General features: G+C 41.9%; 3 protein-coding genes across 5 annotated transcripts; 1 reads left to right on the top strand and 2 right to left on the bottom strand.

Annotated features, from left to right (window-relative positions):
- Positions 1-5,188: 5,188 nt before the first annotated feature.
- On the top strand, positions 5,189-15,109 carry LOC123057212 (two-component response regulator ORR24-like). The gene is made up of 7 exons (XM_044480305.1): positions 5,189-5,327; positions 5,423-5,575; positions 13,189-13,548; positions 13,634-13,650; positions 14,038-14,264; positions 14,595-14,976; positions 15,071-15,109. Exons 1-7 carry the CDS (start codon positions 5,189-5,191, stop codon positions 15,107-15,109), a joined length of 1,317 nt encoding a protein of 438 aa, XP_044336240.1.
- Positions 15,110-16,820: 1,711 nt separating this feature from the next.
- LOC123063365 (pentatricopeptide repeat-containing protein At4g19220, mitochondrial) lies at positions 16,821-21,500 on the bottom strand. Of its 3 annotated transcripts, XM_044487129.1 has the most exons (4): positions 18,580-21,500; positions 17,806-17,939; positions 17,656-17,723; positions 16,821-17,521 (listed from the first exon to the last, which is right to left on the bottom strand). In XM_044487129.1, the coding sequence occupies exon 1, from the start codon at positions 21,269-21,271 to the stop codon at positions 19,181-19,183; it is 2,091 nt and encodes a 696-aa protein (XP_044343064.1). In that variant the 5' UTR covers positions 21,272-21,500; the 3' UTR covers positions 16,821-17,521; positions 17,656-17,723; positions 17,806-17,939; positions 18,580-19,180. The 3 variants fall into 3 exon arrangements, with proteins under 3 accessions (XP_044343064.1, XP_044343063.1, XP_044343062.1); XM_044487128.1 differs by having other exon boundaries at positions 16,821-17,723; positions 18,635-21,500; XM_044487127.1 differs by having other exon boundaries at positions 16,821-17,723.
- Positions 21,501-22,469: 969 nt separating this feature from the next.
- On the bottom strand, positions 22,470-24,199 carry LOC123059293 (uncharacterized). Its single transcript, XM_044481894.1, has 2 exons — positions 23,059-24,199; positions 22,470-22,791 (listed from the first exon to the last, which is right to left on the bottom strand). The coding sequence occupies exon 1, from the start codon at positions 24,041-24,043 to the stop codon at positions 23,078-23,080; it is 966 nt and encodes a 321-aa protein (XP_044337829.1). The 5' UTR covers positions 24,044-24,199; the 3' UTR covers positions 22,470-22,791; positions 23,059-23,077.
- Positions 24,200-24,681: the final 482 nt, after the last annotated feature.

The raw sequence follows: 24,681 nt of genomic DNA on the forward strand, positions 1-24,681 counted from the left end.
TGTGTTTGTTCCAAAAAAAGATCATCGCGAAGGTTTCATTCCGTTTGATATTCCTTTTCTGTGAAACACTGAAATAGGCAAAAAACAGCAATTTGCACTGGGCCTTCGCTTAATAGGTTAGTCCCAAAAATAATATAAAAAGGTATATTAAAGCCCATTAAACATCCAAAACAGATAATATAATAGCATGGAACAATCAAAAATTATAGATACGTTGGAGACGTATCAAGCACGGCTCTTACTTACAGATCAAAATATGGAATTCTCTGCAGGTTAACTCAACATGTGCGTCATCAGCTTTGTATCATGACAGAGCACCATCCCAAGGTAAAGGAAATCAGTTCACAAAATATTGTTCAAGCATTGATAGATCCTACTAGGTTTCTCAAACTTATTCTAGCAGATTTTTTATGCCATTTGATGGAGCATGAGAGTGCTCAGAGTATTACTATTACTGAGCGGGTGTCCTTAGTTTCATGAAAATAATAAGTGGAATCATTCGCTAGCAAAAACAATAAAATAAGATGAATAATTCCCTTTTAGAAAAGTGGAATTGCTACAAAGACAAAGGTGATGCATGTTAGTCTCCATATTTATTAGCTATTGTTATTCCTCCTATCATATGCTATTATAATTTGCTTTTATGTTGCTTACATGAGAGATGATAATGAATTTGCTTCTTGCTTCAATGCCTATGGCCGATGTTGCTTGGAAGTCAGGTCTGCCATTGAGTGGTGACGGGGATAACTGGCGTTGTTGACAATGTTTGGTGTACGTTCGTAATTTTTTTTGTAACATTGAGTGAATGTATGGAGGTTTGGATTGGTAAAATTGTACAAGTAAAGTTGTGCTATTTTCTTCTTCAGAGACTTATAGATCTATAGATTTGGACTAGGTACTATGTCTGCCATCTACTGCGATAACTTTATTTTACTTTAGGATTCTTTTGCCAGTCAAGAAATAACAATGTGTAGAGTGCATAATAATTATTTATTCTCCATTTTATTGTGTTACTTTTTCTGTTATGTATGCAGTAAATTTTGGTTTGTGACAGTAGATTGGCATTATTGTTCCATAGATAACACTTCCTCCAAAGTTTTACTAAACATGAGGCACTTATTTTGGGATGAAGGTAGTATAAGTTAGTATATTGTTGGTTGTAATTTCATTCATTTGTCTATTTAGCGGCTAGTTAAAATTAATAACAAATATATTGGGAAAAGAATTCATGCACAATGGCAAACATAAAATGGCGCGGCAAAGAGCACTTTTCCTTCTAGTTGATATGAATCTAGGAAATGGTAGCTATTTATTGAATCATGATACCGATAGGTCAAAGCATATCGAGCCTCGTAGGGTTGGATGGTCTTATATTGATCGAGCCATAAAACAGAGATTACAGTGGCTGGGTAAAAGGCTCAAGGTGCATAAAAGAACTAGAGATAAACTACAAACCCGAACCTTTGTACGATTAGCTCGGTTTACATGATTGTAAGAACCTACACTATAAAATGATGAAAGGGGATCTCTCCATCTAAATTTAACTCCATGTCCTTGATCCAACAATCTAGCTCCAAAAGTTTTGGTTTTCAATGCCTCTCCATTGGACACAAATCATCGACTTCGGTATAGGAATTTTCTTCCAAAGATAGTAAGTGTTTCTATGTTACTTTATTTGCATAGAAATTAATCACCCTTATCTTGTTGAGGCCGGTGGTGATCCTCCTTTTCTATAAAAAAAATACTCACACAATTGTATACATAGATGTATATTAGAAAGAAATCTTGATGCACCTAAACAACGACAAGATAATCTGGTGGATTCCGTACCATCACCTTCAAATGATAGAAGAACATAAGAAACTATTTGTGAGGTCCACAAGGTTCGTCATCTTCAATCATATGATTTTTTTAATCACAAAATATCAGAGAGCAATGGTATCCTGTGAATTTCCATGGAGCTTGAATTGTTGGTTTGTTGTACCGACATCGCAAAAAACATGCACATGGATAATTTTGTTGTGAGATACAATCATATGATATCTCAAACCCTATTAATTTCATTTAAGGGACGCATTGTTGAAAATGCTTACGCAAACTAAAAAATGCATATGAAAGGAGTCAACGTGCCAGACGACAAACAGAGATGAAATTAAGGAATTAAAGTGGCACACGACAAAAAGGAAATGGAAGTAGTCAATGTGACATGGGATAAAGAGAGATAAAATGAGTCAGCACACTACACGCCGAATGGAGAACAAAGGATTCAATGTTACACATGACAAAAGGAGCTGAAATGAGTAAACACACTATGCGACAAATATATATCTTGAGAACCAAAAAGTTAAGATTTGGTGGTCAAATTGGCACTTAACGATCTGTATTTACGGAGATCTAGGGCACCACTTAAGCTCATTCTTACAAAGAAAGTCCAGAATGATACAATTCTCTACAAGAATTACTACTAAATGTGTTGCGTGGTGAATTTGATACTAGGTTGTTCTCCCCCATGTACTTTCTAAAGGGGGAACAGATCAGAGTTTCATGAGCCGACCTATGGTCTTTTCGTTTTAGAAAAAACATGGAGGGAATAATATCCCATGACTTTCAATGAATATATTCGTCTTTGGATGCATCGAGAGTGTGGATTGTCAATATCCTGAATTCTCATGTGAGTTATGAGATACTATTGACTGTGATATGACCTGTAAAATATTTTTTATGAGAATAAAGAAATAATCCAAGGCATACAATCTACATGATAATTTCTTTTATGAAAAGGGGGTCTATGCACCATGCGAAAAATGGAGAAGCAATGTAAAAAATAGAAAATTTCCATTTCCATTGGGTGGGTCATCATCTTCTTCAAAAACAATTTCCTAAAAAGAGAAAACAATTATATCAATGCATCCTGTTGCACTCCATTTAAAACAATGAGCTTAAGTGGTGCCTCTAGGTCTTTCTATATAGAAATCATTGGGTTCCAATCTTGCCCTTCAAATCCAAACTTTTTCATTTTCACGACATACATTAGTCGCATAGTGCATTATCTCCTTTCATCTTCATTTGTCATGTGTAGGGTTGAATCATTTCATTTCCATTTTCACGTGGTGTGCTAACTCCTTTCATCTATCTTCGTCGACTGGTGCTTTGACTCCTTTCTTCCCCTCTCTCATGTGGCCCATTGTGTTCTTTCATCTCCAACTGTCATGTGGCACATTGACTCCTTTCATCTCCATTGGCTAGGTATTTTTAAGCACTTTTTCACAATGATAGTAAGCGCTATCGCATCCCTTAAATCATTTTAATAGGATTTGTCAGATTATATGTTGGCATTTCATAATATAATTATTCATGTGCATGAATAATGCGAGCTCCAGGGAAGTTCATAGGATATCATTACTCTCTAATATTTTGCAAAAAAGAACAAGAAACGGCAGCCATCGCATGCCTACTTCTTCAAGAATGTGTTTTAAGTGGTTGGGAGTTCCACTCGTCTAAATCACACCATATCATTTTGGTCCAACACTTAAAGTTTAAATTAATTTTTTTCATTGCTTCTCTATTTATGCGTGATGCGCTCAGAATCAGTAAGCATTGTCATGTTTCCTTTTGTGATTGCTTCAAACTGATTGCGATAAAGTTTGATTGGATCCTGGACTCCGTGGAGTCTTGGTTTTTGAAAATAGTTGAGGTGTATTTTTGTTGGAAATGATCATATAGATGTTATCTACGGCACCTAGAAATTTCCATGTAACCTGTTTATATATATACGTACACAAAAGGACCAAGATCTACATTTAGAAATAGCAAACAGCACATGCATACAAATCGACATACACGGTAAAGTATATTTTAAGAGAAGCTTACACATATGTAAAATACATCAATTACAAGCCAAACTATTTCAGAATATATTAAAACTTTTAAATAGGATTTTTTATTATTTAAAAATATCTTGGTTCACTGGGCCGGGCCTCCAAATTGCCTAACTCATTCAACGGACCATCTATTAGTTTATATATATAGTGAGACAATGAACATACGCTTTCGGTGCACCGAAACAAATTTCATGAGAATAAAGGTGAGGCATTAATTTGAGATATCACCTGAACATCGCCAAAAGCCTCTTTTGGAATACAGACTATATCATCTAGCTCCAACGTTGGACCACAAAAAGTTGACATTTGACAATGAAATGGAAACAAAAACGGAATTTTTTTTATGGAGGGTAATGAAAATAAAAATGGCAGAAACTACAAACATCCATCGCCTGGACCACAAGAACTCCACTCTTCTATCCCTGTATTTCTTTCTCTCTTCTTTGTAAACGATATATTTCTTTCTTTTGTTGAATACATAGGCCTGACACCTCATAATAAGGATCAAAGCATAAGCAATCATTTGTTTCGAATTTGTGTGTTACTCACTTACTCGCGCCCTTAGGACAAAATGTGCATTCAGTACTCCCTAGTGTGAAACACCCTTGAACTTATTTTCTTGAAGTGTTTCTCTTCAGATAAAATGCCCTTGTCATATTATTTTTCCACAAAGTGATAAGTGGAAAAGGACTTCCACTCCTTGAGTTTAGGCCCTCACATTTTCACGTTGCCATGCAAAGGTAGGTAGGAATCTGACGATTGACACATGAACGCTCTCTCTGGTCCCGGTCAAAGGAAGCAGGAGCAGGAGCCTCTCCTTTTTGTAATTCAAGATCATAACATTTGTGTTCGAACATTAAACATTTGGTGAGAAAAGAACAAAAGCAAAAAAAAACTGCAACACCACCCGTGGTTTTTGCTCGCCTCTCATGGATGGAACCATGGGCCGATGGCACAAGAAGACACGCACATTGACATCGCCAGATCAAATGGCGTAGCTGCAGAAATTAAGGAGTAGAAACTAGCGCATGCACACACGCACTGGGAGAGCAAGACTTCCACTCCTTCCCTTGACCCCTCTACCCCTATAAATAGACGCCCTCCATCCTCCATCCCTTCTCACCACTCCTCTGAAATCCGGATTGTTCAGTAACTTCAGTTGTGTCCTGAGACGAGGAAGCTAATAGAGGTTTTGGGTTGTGTTCTTAGATGGCTGTGAGGTTTGTGTTGACTTGTTTTTTAATCAGTAATTTTCTTGATGGCGTTTGCTTTTCCAGGTGGGAAGAAGTTCGGAAAACATGGCCACGATGGGTGGGGACCGAAGGCAGATGATGGAGGATGCGGCGGATGACAAGTTCCCGGAGGGGTTACGCATCCTCGTCGTCGACGACGACCGCGTCTGCCTCACGGTACTAGAAGCCCTCTTGCACCGTTGCAAGTACCAACGTGAGTCTCTTGATCCCTCCACTCCGCCATAGTCCATTAGAATCTGGGCCTTGTGATCTATTTGTTTCTCGCCAATAATGCTTGCCGCTATGCAGCAACGACGGTGATGGATGCAAAGACGGCGCTGAGGATGCTCATGGCAGGGAAGCAGCAGTTCGACCTCGTCATCACCGACGTGCGCATGCCGGACATGGACGGCTTCAAGCTCCTCGAGCTCATCCGCCTCCAGATGGATCTGCCCGTCATCAGTACTCTCACTGCTCTCAATCCAAAGTCCAATTTTTGTGTTTTGCATCCATGAGCATTGACAATTGTTCTTAACAACGTGCTTTTACTCCTCAATCTTGGAGTTACCCTGAGAGGATATTAATTTCTTTGGGCAGCATGTGAGATCCTATATATTTAGGACGATTTTATGAAACCACGTACACATGCACGGCACCGGCACTCTATTTCTAACCTGGAAGAGTTCTAAAGAACGGGATCCCCATTGAGTCCGAACCAACGGGGTGTCGGGGTCCCATCCAACCATTCATCCGTCCGATCGGATGGCGAGTGGGGTAGGAGAGCGGAGGTGGAGCGACGGATGAGTTAGTAGGGGGCGTATTGTCGGTTTCTAGCCCAAACCAATGGCATCTTATCCAGCCATCCGTCCGATCGGATGGCGAGTGGGGCGGGAGAGCGGAGGTGGAGTGACACATGAGTTAGTAGGGGACATATTGTCGGTTTCTAGCCCAAACCAATGGCATCCTATCCAGCCATCCGTCCGATCGGATGGCGAGTGGGGCGGGAGAGCGGAGGTGGAGCGACACATGAGTTAGTAGGGGACGTATTGTCGGTTTCTAGCCCAAACCAATGGCATCCTATCTAACCATCCATATGATCGGATGGCGAGTGGGGCAGGAGAGCGGAGGTGGAGCGACACATCAGTTAGTAGGGGACGTAGTGTTGGTTTCTAGCGCAAAACAATAGGATCCTATCTAACCATTCATCCATCAGATCGGATGGATGGTGGGAAAGGGGAACAAACGTGGATAGCACGTGATTATGAGATCCCAATTATTGTTTTCAATAATTTGGTTGATACTGTTTAGTAGGCTAGAGACATGCTCACTCTAATGGCTAATTTGTCCTAGTGAGAGTTTGTGTCACTCCAGTGTAACATAGATTACACATCCATGTGTTCGATAGGCGTATTACAATTTAATTTTAGAAAGGAGTAGTTTGGCTTAATGAGAGTCTCTATCACTCCAATGTAACGTAGACCCCACTATCCATGTGTTCGTTGGTTGTATTTATGGACATCTAGAATTTAATTTTATATCATCTCAATTAATTGTAAAATCCTACCAATAAGAACGAAAACTATAATCTATTCATAGTTCATGATATGACCAAGTTATATTTAGTTGTTTCCAAAGCTAATATTAAAATCCGTGTTCTACCAATCACACAAAGTACACAATTGTACCACATATGTTTGCTAGGGTTGCATGAATACTACAATTATACCTATGTTGTATTGGTATTATTAAGATTGAGATTACTACTCATCTTCATTCTCCTTACAGTTTTTTTTGACTGGGAACTGTGGGTCAAGACCCCCACAGCAGATCCAAACTTTATTGAAGAAAACAGATACAACAAGTTGATTACAAGGAGTAACCAGGTTACAAGAAAGAAGAAAAAAGAAAGCCCTACCAAACTAGCTTAAGGGGGGAGGTAAGAAATCCACTTGAGCAGGTCATCCTTGTAAGCAGCTCTGATTCTGTGCTGCATGAGGCTAATATCCTGCCTGAAAGCAAACCTCCATTTATTGAAACTTGCCCTCTCATTTCTGAACACTTTGGCATTTCTGATGATCCAAATATGCCAGCAAGCAATGAATACCACTTCAGAGAAGAAAGGCCTATCAAAATTTCTCCTTGCCTGAGTAACCAGCTCAATCATGGAGGTACCAGCAGACCAATCAATTTGCAGATAATTCCAGACCCTTACACTGAAATTGCAATTGAAGAACAAGTGATCCCTGGTTTCCCTAGCCTGCAAAGGGCATAGCCTACAGTGGACACCATCCTCCATGTGCCAGTGTCTTCTCTGAACCATATCCTTGGTGTTCAACCTGTCCATAACAAGCATCCAAGCAAAGACCTTGATTTTGAGAGTACAGGAGGATTTCCATATCCAACAGAGCAAAGGATTGAAGGACTCAGTCTGAAAGGAGTGTGAGTAAAACATCTTGGGCTTGTAAAACTTGGAAGAGCCCTGCCAGAACCAACAGTCCTTCGAGCTGGGGTCTCTTCTGTGTGAGTCCATTAAATCCTTTATCAGATTTAACTCATCAAAAGCTTGAGCCGATAAGGGAAGATGAAAAAGTTGGTGCAGATCATGGGTATTAAAAGTATCCTTAATTGAGACCCAGGGATCCTTGGCAAAAGAGAAAAGCCTTGGGAATCTTGCCTGCAAACTAGATGTTTCAGAGCCAAGGTCCCAGTTATCAGACCAAAATAGAGCAGTGTCCCCTTCATTGATCTGCACCCAGGAGCAGTCCCTAAAATGCTGCATGACTTTACAAATATCTCTCCACCAGAAGGAGCCACAATCATTTGTTCCCTGGGGCATTCTCTCAAAATAATATGAATCCCAAACTAGGGATACCCAAGGAATTTCTCGTTTGTTCAAGAAATTACTGGCATGCTTGAGGAGGAGAGCCACATTCTGAACCCCCAGATTAAGAATACCAAGACCTCCTTTGTTTTTTGGCCTACATATTAGTTCCCAAGCAGCCAGAGATGGGGCTGGCTCATCTCTATGTTTTCTCCACAAGCACTGTCTTTGAATTCTTTCCAACTGTTTCAGAATACCAGCTGGGAGAGCAAGACTACCCATAAAGAAAACTGGTAAAGAGGATAGAGCAGAGTTTAGAAACTGTAGCCTTTCTCCTTGGTTAAGGAAAGAAGAGCTGGCAGTCATTCTTCTCTCCATACAGTCAACCAGTGGCATGAAGTCTACCATTTTGGGTCTTGTGGTCCCCACAGGTAATCCCAGGTAAGTAAATGGCATTGTACCAATTGTGCAGCCAAAAGCAGTTGCCAAATCCTTCATTACAGCATTGTCAACATTGATTGGAATAATAAAGGACTTTTGATAGTTGACATCCAGACCAGTGGACTGAGAGAACACCTGTAGCATATCTTTCAGAGCCAGTAGTTGAGCCCTGTCTGCAGGGAGGATGATCAAAGTATCATCTGCATACTGGATCACAGGGTAGTCTGTATCATGGCAGGGTATGGGTAAATGCAGAAGTCCCTTCCTGTACATATCATTAATGACTGTTTGTAGCAGGTCAGCAGCTATGACAAATAGCAGGGAAGATACAGGGTCACCCTGTCTAACTCCTTTCTTACAAACAAACTTCCTCCCAGGGACTCCATTGAGCAGAATAGAAGAAGTACCAGTGGTAAGAAGCTGTTTCATCCAGAGAATCCACTTATCATTGAAGCCCTTATATCTAAGAATTTGAAAGATAGCTTCATGCTCAATAGAGTCAAAAGCCTTTTCAAAATCCAATTTGAGGATTACTATTGGCCTTTTTGACTGATGGCATTGATGCAAGTATTCAAAAGTCCAACCCAGACAGTCCTGTATTGTTCTGGTCTTAATGAAACCATATTGGTTCTTATGGATGCACTGCATAATCATTGCTTGAAATCTATTTGCAGCCATTTTGGACAAAAATTTAAGCCCCATACTAGTGAGAGAGATAGGTCTGAAGTCACCCACTTCCTCAGGAGAAAGTTTTTTGGGCACCAGAGTAATAAAAGAACTATTGATGTTTTCTAAGACAGCCACTCCCTCATGAAAAGCCTGAGCTAGCTCATAAAATTCCCCAGAAATAAGGTGCCAGCATTTCTTAAAAAACAAACCATTAAATCCATCAGGACCAGGTGCTTTATCCACAGGCATATGCTTGACCATATTGTCCATTTCCTCCTTCTTAAAAGGCCTAGTGAGCACCTCAAGGCCAGACACTGGAGAGATAAGTGTAGACAAATCAAAACCCATCACAATCCCTCTAGAGGTGCCCATTCTATTCTTAAAACAACTCCAGAGAATTCCAGCCATTTGGGAGTGATCAGAGACTACAGTTCCATCAGGTAGTCTTAAACTAGCTATAGAGTTCCTCCTGTGTCTCTCAGTGGCCATAGCATGGAAGAATTTAGTGTTTTCTCCCCCCACCTTAAAGTACCGGATAGAGCATCGCTTCTTCCAGTACAGAAACTGTAAGTGCAGGAGCTTTTCCAGATGGGTTTTGACAATTCTTCTGAAATTGTTCTCTTGAATAAAGAGAGGCCTCCACTCCTCTAATTCGTCCATAAGGAAGATGACATGATTCCATTTGCTGATCAATAACCTCAATTTGGAAATATTCATTTGCCATCTCTTAAGACACATTCTCAAACATTTAAATTTGTCTGCAATTTTAGCAGTTATGTGTGTTTTCCGAGAGGGCTGCTTCCAAGAAGATTCAACACAGTTCATGAAACCCTCCAGTTCAATCCAATAGTTTTCAAACCTAAAGATATTTGATTTTGGAATGGAAGTCTTGATGGACACTAAACAAGGCACATGATCGGATGCAGTCCGAGCCAGGGGCAGAACTTCAGTCATGGGATAATCGGAAATCCAATCTACAGAAGTAAAAAACCAGTCTAGCTGCTCAAGAAGTGGGGTGTCCTGCATATTGGACCATGTGTAGGATCTGCCTTTGATTGGAAGCTCAAGGAGGCCCAGGTGACCAATAATCTCGTTAAAAATGAACATGTCATTTATGTCCCCCCCAGGTAAGTTTCTGTTATCCACAGATCGGAGGAAATTGAAATCGCCAAGTAGCAACCAGTGCTCATTGATAGGTATGACCAGGTTGTATAACCAATCCGCAAAGTTGTCCCTGGCTACACCCTGACAAGGGCCATAAACAGCCACAAGAGTCCAAGTTTCATTATTTTGCCTGGAAGTAAACTGAACAACCACAGCAAACTGCTTTACTTCAATTACAATGCCACTAAAAACTGTAGAATTCCAGACAACAGTAATACCACCAGAGGCTCCAATTGAAGGAGAACAGACAAAAGAGTCAAATCTTTTAGGGCAGAAAGATTTGATTGTCCTAGAGTCAAAAGAAGCACATTTTGTTTCTTGCAGACAAGCTATTGAACATCGGCTTTCCTCAATTTTCTTCCTAATAGCTCTCTGTCTAGCTTCAGAGTTCAGACCTCTTACATTCCAACACAGAACATTCCAGTTTCTACAAGAATTACTCATTATAGCAAAAGATAAAGACCAGAAACCACATGGAACACAATACCACATGTCTAACCGAGCACAGTCTAGTCTGTCCCAACATTACCAAGCACCAAGGTTCCAGAAGCAGAAAATTGACAAAAAATAAAGATAAAGCAAAGTTAAGGGCTTGCGAAACCCAATATGCCAGGGACACTCTAATCATTATATCAAGGCGAAGCTACAGCAGGTGGGTCCACCATAAGTGCATCCACAGATAGCAGAGCAGCATCAATCTGAAGCTCGCGTCCAACTTCTTGGAGTCTACTGACAGGGATTGCAGGAGGAATTTCATCAGAAGCAGGCTCTTCATACATGTGGGCCGTGAAAGGCTTGGCCTTGGGCTTCTTTCTCTTGGGCTGTAGTGCGAGCTCTTGGAATGTGGGCTTGAAACCATCACGCTGGGCCGAGCTTTTGGTGCAGCGTCGAACTGTGGTGTCGACAATTGGAGTTGGCGCCAGAGTCTTTCGGGGCCTGTGAGCTTTAACCGCAGCAGAAGGGGGAACCTGCACAGGTTGCACATCAACAGGATCAGAAAAAAGTGCCCTGGCAACTGGCCTAGCTGGCTCCTCTTCCCTCCATGTAAGTCGTGGCAGGTCCGAATCGCTGAAAGCCAAATCCCAGCTCCTCTTAGACAGAACAACTGGTGACAAAGGCTGCAGCAGTACTGGCCTGGGCACAGAGAACGCTACAGGAGCTTGCAGAAGGTTCTCAAAAGACCTCCTACAAATCATCTCCGGGGGCAAAGGAGGCCCAAAAGGAATCGTAGGTAGAGCAATCTCCTCCGTGACAGCAGGAGGCTGATACACCACAATAGCCCAATTGTTTGCTGCATCTTCATTGACTACAGGCAACATAGTTGCTTCAGATAGATCATCCTCCACCACAATGACGGGTGGATCTTGGTCAGTAGCAGAGCTTGGTTGGGCAGAGAGATCCACCACCATTGATTCTTGATCTTGAACAGGTTCAGGCTCAGCATTGTCTTGGCCATTTCCCCAATTGTCCTCAGCTACTTCAATGATCACAGGCTCTGGCGGCGGAGGAGGGACTGCATTCCACCCCAAGGCGGGGTAGGCAGGAAGGTTAAACTGAGGTAGCTCAGGGAAAGGAACACCCAGAACTGGATGCGGATTTCCATTGATGGGCATCCAATCTTCATCCTGGGGCATTTGCTCAGCAAAGTTTGCCCCCAAAATGTATAGAGGCGCAGTCCAAGAAACCCGCGCCCCATCATAGGCCGCAAAATCCATGAAGACCACATCACGTGGCACAAGAATATCCTCTGGGAATGAAGCAAAAATCAAAGAGTGAACCAAATAGGGGTCCTCACTGATCCAATGGTGAAATTTGCCAAAAGTATTCACAGCTGCCCTAATGCATTCAGTGTTGCGAAGGTCCAGCGGAATACCAAGAAACATAAGAAGTCCCTGGCGAAAACCCTGAACGCCCCTAAAATTTTCCCCCTCGTCATGCTTCATAAATCGCACAAAACGGTCATTACCCAGCGGCTGAGGCGGAAGTTGCAGCAAAGACGGAGTGTTGCAGCAAAATGTTCATTCTTCTTAAAGTTGTTACTCCTTATGACTATTTACTCTCGAGAATAGCATATAAAGTAGGAGTGTCACTTTTAAGTACATACATCGAGTAGGTTAACCATGGGTAATACCTACAATACTGCATATTTGTCGGCTTTGAACCAGCACATAATTTGTAGTCAAATTACTTTCACAGACAGTGCAACCACACATACTTATTTTCCTGAATCTCTACTATTAATGCCCAAAAATTGTCCGAGATAATTCTTGCCCAATCTCTGCCTCGCCCACAGCTGCATGTAATTAATTAGCTATATAGTTATTTACACATGTCAATTATCTAGACATTAATTTATGGAAAGTATCATCGAGCATTGGACGAGAGGACCATGTTAGTTATGGAGAGTATCATTCTTTGGACGGGAGTATCACATTCATTATAAAAAGTATCATCGAGCACTGGACGGGAGGACCACATTAATTATGGAACTTATCATGTAGAATATGTATGCCTCGGTGGCAAGCACAGACAATTAGCTAGTTGCAATAAAAAGCTATTGACAATGGTGATTAATGTTTAAAAATTAATATGAGTGTGATTACTTAAAATGCTTATAGCGTTACATGGGCCGATAGATGTTACCGAGTATGCTAGAGAAACATGGTTGACTGCCAATAATATTACTTGATCTTCGGGTTCACCAATAGTTAGACATGATGATGTGTTTTCCCTACGCGGAACATGTCCTGATATGGCTTACGCATTGTGTTACCGTTATTGTTTTAGCCATTGTTTCCGTATCTTCCTATTGAATGTGTGAAATTTTTCCAATTTAGTCTGCATAGAAGCAGAATTATAAAATTGAACTTTGAAATGCTTTTTTTGTCTATAGGCACTTTGACCAAAACATATGTACACTTCATAGATTTTTGTGAATTTCTAAATTCTAACTCTAAGTCATTGGTCATATGGCATGCAGTGATATCCGTTGATTGCAACAAGAAGGTTGTGATGAAGGGGATAGATCATGGCGCGTCTGACTTTATGGTGAAGCCAGTGTGTACTCATGAGCTCAAAAACATATGGCAACATGTTCAAAGGTGGAGAAATCCCAAAGCAATAAGCCACATCGGCGATCATGACAGTGATGTCCAGAGAGTTCAACCAGCGACTGCTGACAAGAGTAAGTTATTGGGAAATAAGAGAAATGCTGGAGATGATTCTAACAAGCACAATGAGAGCACATGTATATCCGCCACCCACAGAAAGCCCAGGGTGACATGGACAATTAAGCTGCATAACAAGTTTCTAGAAGCTATCAACCAGATTGGCCTTGATAGTAAGAATTCACATCTTGTGCCTCATTCATCGACAATGCTGACTGCTCCATATTTTCATTATAATTTTTTATTACATAATTGTAGGGGCTGTTCCAAAAAAGGTATTGGAGCTAATGAATGTGGATTGCCTCGGTAGAGAGAATATCGCAAGTCATCTACAGGTTTGTTTTCAACCTTCATGCTTAATTTCTATGTTTTTCTTACTATTATTTGTAGTCTAACATTTTGTCATATTAAGTGCAAGCTTTTATTTTCTGGGGGACATATCAGTCAAAGCTCTAGTAATGCAACTATCATGAAGTGTAATTTTAATTAAATGTGTCCCTTAAAATGCGAGGCTTATCTCATATAATGCATGCCCCATATTTTTATGAGTATTTTTACCCATGCAACATCTTCGGTTCTTTTTGTACTCACATATTTACCGTTATTTTTTCCGATGAGCATCCATCTCATAACTTGTTATTTTGTCTATCTTTTTATTTCAGAAGTATAGATTGCACTTAAAAAGAGTCAACTCAAATCCCTCTGGTGATGTATATGAAAGATGGAACTCATCGTACAACATGAACAACAAGGGCAATTTCATGCATAATCATGAACATGGAAGATGGAGTGCGTCCTCTGGCGACACTGCCTCTTGGAGTACAAACAACTATGGTGCAACGGGTCACTTGGCTCCTCCGATGAACACCCAAAGCAACTTCTACATGGGGTCATACCTCCATGATGGTAGAATGTCGAGGTATGTTGGGAAACAACCGTCGGATGCGATAAGATTCACAGGTTTTGGTGACCCTCCCGTAAGCCTATACAACAACATACCCAATGAGATAATGTTAGATGAATTTCCTTCATTAAATTATAGTAATTCCTGTGCGGACCTCATGTGTGGCAAGCTAATGGAGACAAGCAAAGGCAAAACCCCTTCCAATCATCAAAGTTCATTTGCAAATACAACAGTTGGTGGCGGGAGGTCTCTTGCCGCATCATAGGTGAACTTTCCACAGATCAACCAACTAGAGAGCTATGTCATGTCATCTAGTCGGCTTCCTATGCAAATTGAAAAGGCACCATTCATAAGCAACACCACATCAGTGGGAGGCTTCACTGAGCAGATGGCACCATTTAACATGCCAAGCAACACAAGCTCAGTAGGAACGATGTTGAATGGTAGCTCTGCACTTGATGCAAGTAGAACTTCAACTAAAGATACTCATCTAGTCAACAGTGAAAGAACTACTTCGATGCTTCACAACCTTCAGACAGACGATTTCTTCTCGTTGACTCAGCTGCTTGATTGCGGGGATGGAGGTAGTATTCTTCCTATGCAAGAAGGCGCACTTGATCATCAACCTCTTAATGATCAACTGAATGAAATCAATGCCTTCTCAATCGATGATATACTTTCCAACATGAACCTAGAAGTAAGAATTTTTCTCATTTATATGAATCTATGCGCTAGATATGAATTATTGAGTTGCACATGTGTACTTAAATAACACTTTTCTCTCAATGTAGGATTTCACAGGAGATGACGCTATCGTGGAGGAACCATGATAGTTATGTATGTTGGCATGTCCAACGCATGAGATACTTGGTGAAGAGTATGTTGCTCGAGGGACCTCTTTAAGGCAATAGAGTGCTTTGACAAGTTTGCAAACATAGTGATATGTGTAGCCATTTTCATATACCAGTGGTTCTTTGAGATACACTTCCTCTTGCATAACATTGGGAATTGACATGTTCTGCACAATAAACATAAACACCACCCTTTGGAGACTGTTGTGCGTAATACAAGTCTTATGGTGGAAGCTTTTACAATAGGGTTAGCATCCTGATAATGAAAACATTAATGTTTCTTAAAGCCTGTAGTAGCAAGGCACACTTTATACCTGGGACAAACTTGTTTGTGGCCCATCATGTTTTTACCTCGAGGTTGAGTACTAAGTGTTAGGTGTTACTCTTCATTAGAGCCGTATATTCTTCATCCATAGCTTTTTCTTCAAATTTTCACTAGAAGCCACAACTAAAGACATATAGACATTTTGAAAATGCAGGTATCTTGCCATATTATTGCGCGTCGTCCAAAAGGACCAACAAAGCATCGAAATCATGTCCAAATCATTTTTCAATGCAAAGAGGGAACACTTTGGTCAATGGAAAAGAAATCAGTGAAGCTAGAGGTTTTCTAGGCAAAATTATGATTTTTTTTCTAACGCTAGCCCACATGATCTTCACTAGGATACATGAGAAAAAGATATGGTTAACGTTTTCTCCCTCCCCATGGAGAACGCACAAGCCATTAGAAGGGCCATGTCTCTTATCCACCTGGTCACCAGGAAGCAACCTTCCCAGACAGCCCCCCAAGGAACACTTTTGTTTTATGTGGAAGTAGGATATGCTAAGGGAGGCAGAAGTGCTCTAATACCGATCATTGACAGAGCCGTAAACAAAATGCCCGTAGGCCCTTGAGAACTTCTATGAACCCTTGAATTAAGTGGCATGCTTAGTTCCGACCCTCCCACATATGGTTTCAGACGATGCACTGATCCGTGGGGCCTGATCTGTGTAGGGCTTTCACTAGACGTGAGAGGGGACAGACCATGGTAAATTCATTTTGGTTTGTGTTGGGCTAGGTCATAGTGAGTTGAGTCGATGTCTTTGATGACCTGCAAGTGCAAATGGCTATTGCATTTCATGATAAGTGTTGAATCCCACACGGAGCGAATTGGAAGCCACTACCAACCCTGCAACTATGTTGTTTGTGTAGCTCTATTCGCACCCAAACCATAATTTGGAAATGGTCTATTCTATCTGTTGCTAGGAAACGAGAATAAAAGGAGTTTTAACTAAACTACAAATTAGAACGCGAAAATAAACTAAGTTAGAACATAATGTAAAAAGGGGGGTTTGAAACTGTAGGATTGAATGGAACGAAAGGTGGTGTTTAGGCTTTGGTCTCACTAGTAAAGACTATACCTCAAACATGTGCAGCTTCACATGGTTAAGAAGGTGTAGATCATGCGATGTGGTTTCTCGTCCAAAAGTGAAAGGAACCAGATTAACATTAGGATCTATGTAAGCTTGCTAGGCTCTTTATCTGCTTTTAATAATGGCACACATAGGATGTGTCTGAATGATTTGAGGCACTCTGCTACATGAAACATACATACCCAAAGCGTCCCTCCTCTTTCATGATACAAACATCTTTAGCAAAGCTAATCAATGTCATGCTTAGGCAATCGGCATAAACAATATCTTACGCAGCTTCGATTCACCCCAAACTAGCCACATTATCCAAATTCATACCAATTTTTATGTCACATCATAGGTACTGGTACATTAATCTTCACCTCCCGAGACTAACAATATTCTAAGTTATCTGTCTCCTCTTTTTGTAAAATGATCCACTGCAACTTCTTACTCTGGAAAGATGTGACTAAAATAATTCTAAATTAGTTTAATCTCCTAATTCTTTGTTCCCTTTTTGGGTAGAACTGATCCAGATGGCAGATTGCTTACTGTGGAAAGGAACTAAAGAAAGAACCTGCAGACACAGGTGCCACATATATATTCTCCCCTGCAGACAGAGCCAGCAGCTGCCTTTCCAGAAAGCAATTGTCTTTATCAGATGTGCTGCATCAAATATGGCACAGGAATCACACAACTATGGGGAATGCCCATCTATTAGTGTACGGGTGTATTGCTCCCAGCTAGCAATAGCTTCCTCCATGCCCATGTGCTCAACATAACTGGAGAATACTGCCCAGTGACAACAAATCTTGCCCAAAAAAGGACTGACACAAGCTTTATTAGTGATTAGAAATGTTAGAGAGAGAGAGAGAGAGATCCTGGCAAGCAGGCAGGCTGGAGTTGTAGAGAGAGGACGGTGGTGATTAATGGCTGTCCACTCCAGAGTATTTTTCTAGGCTGGCTTCCAGTGCGGCCACATGCTCCGTGTCTGCCTGCCTGCGCCCAAACACCCAATTATAACCACCCAATTTGTCTGCTCCTCCATTTATCAATCCAAAACTAGTTGTAGCATGCCCGCCTAAACTGCGAATTTTGGCACGCAGTGTACCATCATTGCAGAATTTTCATACCGTTGGATCTTGCTTTTCCTTGGCTCTCAAGTGCGTTGCCGTACAGACAAACCTCTGGTTAGCATCTTCTGCAAAAATGTACAAACATTAGAAAAAGAAACTAGCCACATGGACACCCATGATGGCGCCACGGTGTAGACCAGCATCAACCTGGAAAACTGTGTCAAGTGCCGAAATGCCGGATTCAGAATTGCAGCTGTATGGTCGTTGGCAGAATGTTGCAAAGTTGGCTTATCACAAGATTGACTCGATGCATACTGGATAGCGATGTCAGAACATATTCCCTGAATATGAGATAAGATTAAGTGGCTGATTAACAGGACCACCTACATGAAACAAACAGTTGTTTAAGAAATAAAGGACAGACCCAGTGCATAGAAGCTCCCACACAAGGTGGGGTCTGGGGAGGGATTATAGGAACCTAGTCTTACCCCTGCAAAGTGCAATGCAGAGAGGCTGGTTCGAACCCAGGACCTCTTGGCACAAGTGGGGAGGACTTCAATGACTAGATGAATTTCATAATAAAGTGCCGTAACACTTGTGAAAAGTAATCTAGATGAGGTAATGAAGGGCGTCCAAAAAAATAACATGACATATAAACACTTGAGCTCATTAACATACTTCGTTTCAACTTTTCTTTCTCACAGGCATAAGCTTGTTTGGCTCAGAATAATAACAGAGTAGTATGATACATCACAGCTTGCCCTCCCGTTTATTTTATTTAATTTTCTATTTCTTAAAGGACGAAAACCTTTGGAGTAAAATCTCATTTTGTTTTGCTTATCCCCAGTAACATACTTGCAAAATTAGTTCAAGAGTGATCAATCCACAAACAGCATAACAATTATGTAAATAGGTTCAATCACTTCATTGATTTTCAAGGAAAAGTGTGTAACTGGAAAGTTAAGCCAACTAGTCAGATACCTGCAACGTGCTTGAGCGAGTCTGCATGCCAAAAAATAGTGAAGGGAACGTGCACCTTTGGTGATTTAGTGGAATTTTTTCTTGGACAGCATAGCTTCAATGGTTCCTTTGCCACCCTTTATCCAACAATACTGTGACCATGGGGCTTCATCAATCCTTTATCTTGCAAAATGTCCCTAACCTTGACTGCACCATCCCACATGTCTTGATTTGCATACAGGTTAGAAATTGTCACATAATAACCACTGTTTTCAGGCTCCAGGCAGAGCAAATGCTTTGCGATGGACTCGCCCATCCTGAGTTCAGCATTGTTACTGGAAGAACTTAACAGTGCACCCCAAACTCCATGTGCTTCCTTGGATGGTAAACTCTCCACAAATTTATGTGCTTCCTGCAGCCGACCAGCATGTCCAAGCATGTCTATGATGCATACATGGTGTTCGGCTGTTGGAGTAATCCCAAATTTCTCTGACATAAGGTGGTAATACTCCCATCCTTCATCAGTGAGTCCAGAGTGACTGCAAGCTGACAAAAGAGCAATAAAAGTACTTCTCGTGGCTGTCATCCCAGACTGAATCATCTTGCAGAAAAGTTCTATTGATCACAACCCATGCCCATGAAATCCTAAAGCTGATATCATGGAGTTCCAGCAAGCAACTGATTTTTCAGCAGAGGATTCAAATACTCTGGCAGCAACGTCGAGTCTTCCACACTTACCGTACATATCAACTAGCGATGCTGAAAAAAAATTATTTTGAAGATCAGACCTGACCACATGCCCATGTATGCTCTTTCCATATCTAAGATCCCCTAGTTGTGTGCAAGCACAGATGATACTGACTGTACACATTTCATCAGGCACGAAGTCTTCAATCTTCTGATAGAACTGCAATGCTCTCCAGCCATCGTTATTCTGTGCAAAGCCAGAGATCATACAATTCCAGGAGCACAAATTTATATCTCCGGGACTATAGAAGATTGACTCGGCACTTTCAGTATCTGCAAACCGGAAATACATGGTTAACAGGGCATTCTTCACCCTCAAATTGCATGCAAGCAAGTGCTTCAGTGACATGCAGTGGATGGACTTTCCTAGGGAGTGCAGTTTAAGAGTTCCACATGCTGATAAAACACTAACTAGTGTAATGCTGTCAGGATTTAGTGGCAAAGATGAATGCATGAACCGAAAGGCTTCCAAGGCGTCACCATGTAGTCCATTCTGTACACAGCCTACTATGGCTGTATTCCATGAAATAATATCTGATACCAACATTATTCTTTCCAACAGCGCTAAGGCAGCCAGTGTGTCCCCCCAGCATATGTACATGTGCATCAACGCATTAACAACTGAAACTGCACTCGCAAATCCATACTTCAGGATAACAGAGTGAACTCCTTTGCCAAAGCTAAGGTCTTCTGGACAAGAGCATGAAGATAGAACAGCAAGTATAGTGGTCAAAGTGCACTTTAAACCTTCAGAAAGCAGCTCTTTGAACATAGCTTGACCCTCTACTCCCAGTGAGACAACTCTTGAGTAACCAGAAAGCATTGTGTTCCATGAGATCAGGTCTCTTATAGGCATTGTCCTGAACAGAAGGTTAGCAGTAAATGGGTCATCACATTTCATATAAAAACCAAGTAAGCTGTTCCCTACAGAAGAAGATTCATGGAGAAGGCCATTTCTGACTATGTATCCATGGATTGCTTTCCCTTCACAGAGTAGTCCTTGTTCAGCACAGCCAGAAATTACAGTCACCAAAGTGGCACGATCTGGCTGGTACCCTGATATCATTTCTTGGAAAACAAAGAGGGCTTCGCTGACCTTTTCATTATCCACCAATCCCTTGATCATAGCATTCCATGATACCAAAGTTTTACTCAAAATGCCTGCAAAGACATTCCATGCGTCCTCAGTAAATCCAAGCTCTGAATAAAATGTTATAAGAGAATTCGCCACCGAGCAAGACGCAGTGTCGTCATAACCAAGCTTGACCACATAGCCATGGACGGACCTCCCAAAGGAGAAAAGACCATCTGCGCGAGAAGATGCTGCAAGGACAGAAGACAGGGTGACCTCATCTGCCTGAACCATGAAACGGATCATCTCCCTGAAGTAACAAGCCGAAACTTCAAAAAGTCCATTGAACGTGCTTCCACCTATCATAGAATTCCATGAGGTGGTGTCCCAACACGGCATCCTCCAAAACACAGCCTCCGTAGCGCAGAAACGCCCACACTTCGTGTACATGTCAACGAGAGCATTCTGAAGGTTTAGGTCAGTGTCGAGGCGCCTCTTCACGGCCGCAGCATGGTGCGCCATCCCAAGGTCCATCTCTCTGGCGCGTGACGCCCCCGACAGCATGATGACCAGGGTGGCCGAATCGAACGCCCCGAGCACGCACGCCATCCGCCGGAGCAGAACCATGGCGTCGCCCAGACGGCAGCTCCGTGTCAGAGCATCGAGCGTGGCGTTCCACAGGATCACGTCTGGGTGGGCGGCCTCGTCGAGCAGCGCCAGGGCGGCACACGCGTCGCCCCTCCTCCTGGCGTAGGCCGTGAGGAGCGAGGTGCGCACGGGCGGGTCAAGCACCGCGCCGGACTTGAGGGACGCGCAGTGGAGGGCGGCGACGGCGTCCACCGCGTAGGCCCTGAGCGCGCGCACGATGGAGCTGGCCCGTGTTCCGTGGGGCATTCCGTCGAGCAGGTGGCGGGCGCCGCCCTCGCCCTCGGCGGGCGCATGGTGGAATAGTGCTATTGCTATGTGAAAGCCCGGGTAGGGAATGCGGTCGAGGTTAGCTGTGGCGGGAAGGTGAGATTTACGGCGGCGAGAAACCTGTGAGCTCGGCGTAGCATCCACCGGCGTCCGGCGCGGCGGCTCTCCACGGAGTTCCGAACTGTGTCAACGCAAAGGAAGGAGAGAAAGAATGAGTTGGAAGTTTTCTATCCTTCCGCTCACACATGTTATTTGGATGACGTTTCCTGGGAGGCCAACCCCAGTGCACGTTCTCATCACCGTCGCACGCATCTTGACGCCATGGCATTCTTGTAAAGTAGCATGGCCATTTTATAAATCAACTTGGCATTTTTCATAAAGTAGCATGACATCTTTTATATTTTTCTAATATTCATGGCAATTATACAACTTTTTTGTTTGTGTTTACAGGAAAAATATGTATTTTTTATTCATGGCATTAAAAAAACAGTAAACTAAGCCTCCAGACCATTGCGGGTTTGCCTTATCCCTTCCCCCGCCGAACGATCAGGGAGGGCTGATTCGTTCGCTGGGAGCAGTTCACTCCAGAAAAAAAAAATTGATAGACCCTCCTCGTGGCGACCGTTCCAAGTTATTGGGGTTAGTCTTTTTCAAGTTGTCTGGAAAGGCTTCATTTTTCTAAATGAAGGCTTTAATCCTTTCTCTAAATAAACTTACTATTAAAACTTCTCTTCTCTAGCTTTTAGAGTAGTTTCAGCGCTATGTAATCTCCCAATTGAAAAGTGTATCGCAAATAGTTAGCCCTCTCGTATCATGTGTGATTGTGCAACACATTTCACACGATTTATCCATGCGACCATATGCAGTTTATCGTGCATGCTTGTTCTGTAGCGATCATGAGCGACAAGAAAGATATCACACACGGTTTGCATTCAGGCACAAACCATAACTTCTGTAACATGTGCAGATGTGCGCAATAAGAGGGGCTTAACAACACCATTATGCACCTCTATGTAGTACTGAATGGAAAATAGCTTTTACTATACAAGCTCACAACGGCGGAGCCAGGAAATACACACAAGGGGGGGCCGAACATTGACCACAACTCCAAAATTTAATAAGGTGTACGGAATTTATAAGAATATATAGAAATTCATACTGAGATAGCAAAATATGTAGTATATAACCAACCAAGTGTTCATAACATAGGCATATCTCTATACATCAATAGGTTGGAAGCAAAATGTACAATTAGACGTTGATGAACTAACAGTTATCACTCGAAGTCCACGCGACGGTCCGTTGTATTGAATTCATCAATAATTGCATCAGTTGAGAATCCTACTGCAATCTCTTTCTCGATGTAGATCAACAAGCAATCTCTTAGAAACATGTCTTCCATTTTATTTCGGAGTCTTGTTTTAACAACTTTCATTGCCGAAAATGCACGTTCGGTTGTTGCGGTTGAGACAGGAAAAGTGAGAACAAATCGAATTAACCTGCAAATAAAATCAATTAACACTTGATGTAATGGTCCAAGCAAATAATACAAGAGCGGAAATATTGTATGACATGTCAATCAAATAATAATCCATTGATTTTCCTGTTTTTGCAAGTTGTTGACAAAGATCTCCTACACTTGACAGATTCTAAAACCTTGGATTTGTAGGTACATCAAGCTCATAATGTTGTAGTTGACATCTCAAATTGTTTCTTTCCTGTTATGAAAAGTCAGCGGGGTAGTATTTTGAGGCCAGAGAACATACATCATCAATGTTCAATGAACTAAATGAGTCCTTGGAAAGGGCAGGCTTGAAATGCTAGCCACCGCAATGTATCAATTGTTGCCCCAAGCCTCAGCCTGTTTGCTCTTATATCTTCTGTTGTTTGTCTCTCCATTAGTTGTTCAATATGGCATTGTTGATTCTTCAAATTGTCATAACATTTGGCCGCATAGTTGTGAGCAGAGTTACAACTATTTCCCATATGAGTTAAGAAAGCACAATTCTTTCCATTGTTAACCTTTCTCCAATTCTTGAACCCTTTCACAGTGAACACATCTGATCCAACTTTCCCAAGTGGCTTCTTAGAAAATAGAAAACATAGAAAGCAAAAGACTGCATTTTCTGTAGGTGAGTATTCTAACCAAGGAAATGCCTTGAACCAATGATATTGAAACATGCGTGGGTGGCTTTCTGGACCAGTAGGAGGGTATATTTCCTTTTTAAAGTGATATGCTCCACACTTCACATACGCTTTTCTTGCTTTCTCTTGGTCATTGACAGGACGATCCCAAAGTTGGCAACGCAGCCCTGGGTCTCTTTCCACTACCAGAACACCACTACCATCATTGACCCTATTAATTATAAGTGGAGCCTCTTCTTCTTCCTCCTCCTCAACAGGTTGCTCCTCCTCCCCTCCATCTTCTTCTTTTTCTTCTTCCTGCTCCTCTCCCCCTCCCCCTCCCTCTGCTTCTTCCAAATCAGGACAAGAAACATCTGAAACCAATGCCTCATCAAGTCTAATTTTCTTCTTATAGAAAGAATCCATAGTCTTCATTTTATTTTTAGCCATGAGTATCCTACAGAGATTAATCACGGTTCTAATAAAATACCAGATCCACAAATAGATAATACAAATAAGAAGAACAAAGTGACAGATCTGTGACCTTTTACCTGGATGAGTGCTTCCTGATGTGCTCCAAACGCAGAAAGAGAGAATTAAGGAGCGGTTCTTGGGGAATTTCCTCATCTTTCCTCCTTGGTCTTGGAAGAACAGAGAAGGAGAGACAGCGAGACGCTTCAGGAATGAGAAAGAAAAGAATGTGATGGCTCGTGTGTGTGGCTGGGAGTGAGAACAAAAGTCAACAAAGCAAGGCACTTTCAGTGGGATCTTCTGTGCACAATACTAGCACTCTATTTTGTCAAAATGCACTTTTGGAGAGAGGCATATAGCAAACCACATGGTTCTCTACATAAATAAGCATAGGTATTAAAAAAATCATGCATGTTGGCGGGAGCCGTGGCCCCTGCTGGTCCCCCTAGCTCCGCCGTTGCAAGCTCATATTCCATTCCCAGTTGTCATTATAGAAAGACATGCCAACATAAAAAGAGTCATGGTTTTGTTTTTGCACGACATCCCTGGCTATATGTGGTTTACCTTAATTTTTTTTTTGGCACTAGTCGAATTAATTTTCCAGGTCGTCTCATCTAGATCCAATGGATGGCGTGCCTTCCTCCTCCTCCTCCTGCCATCTTCTTCATGTTGTCGCCCTTGGACGTCTGCCACGGCCTATGTCGATTCATCTAAACCCACCCATCTCCCCTTCCTCTCCGACACTGGTAGCCCCACTCTGCACCTGAATTGTCAAGCCTCTGATTACTCTCCAC

Source organism: Triticum aestivum, chromosome 3A (genome assembly GCF_018294505.1).
Source record: "Triticum aestivum cultivar Chinese Spring chromosome 3A, IWGSC CS RefSeq v2.1, whole genome shotgun sequence".
Taxonomy (NCBI): domain Eukaryota; kingdom Viridiplantae; phylum Streptophyta; class Magnoliopsida; order Poales; family Poaceae; genus Triticum; species Triticum aestivum.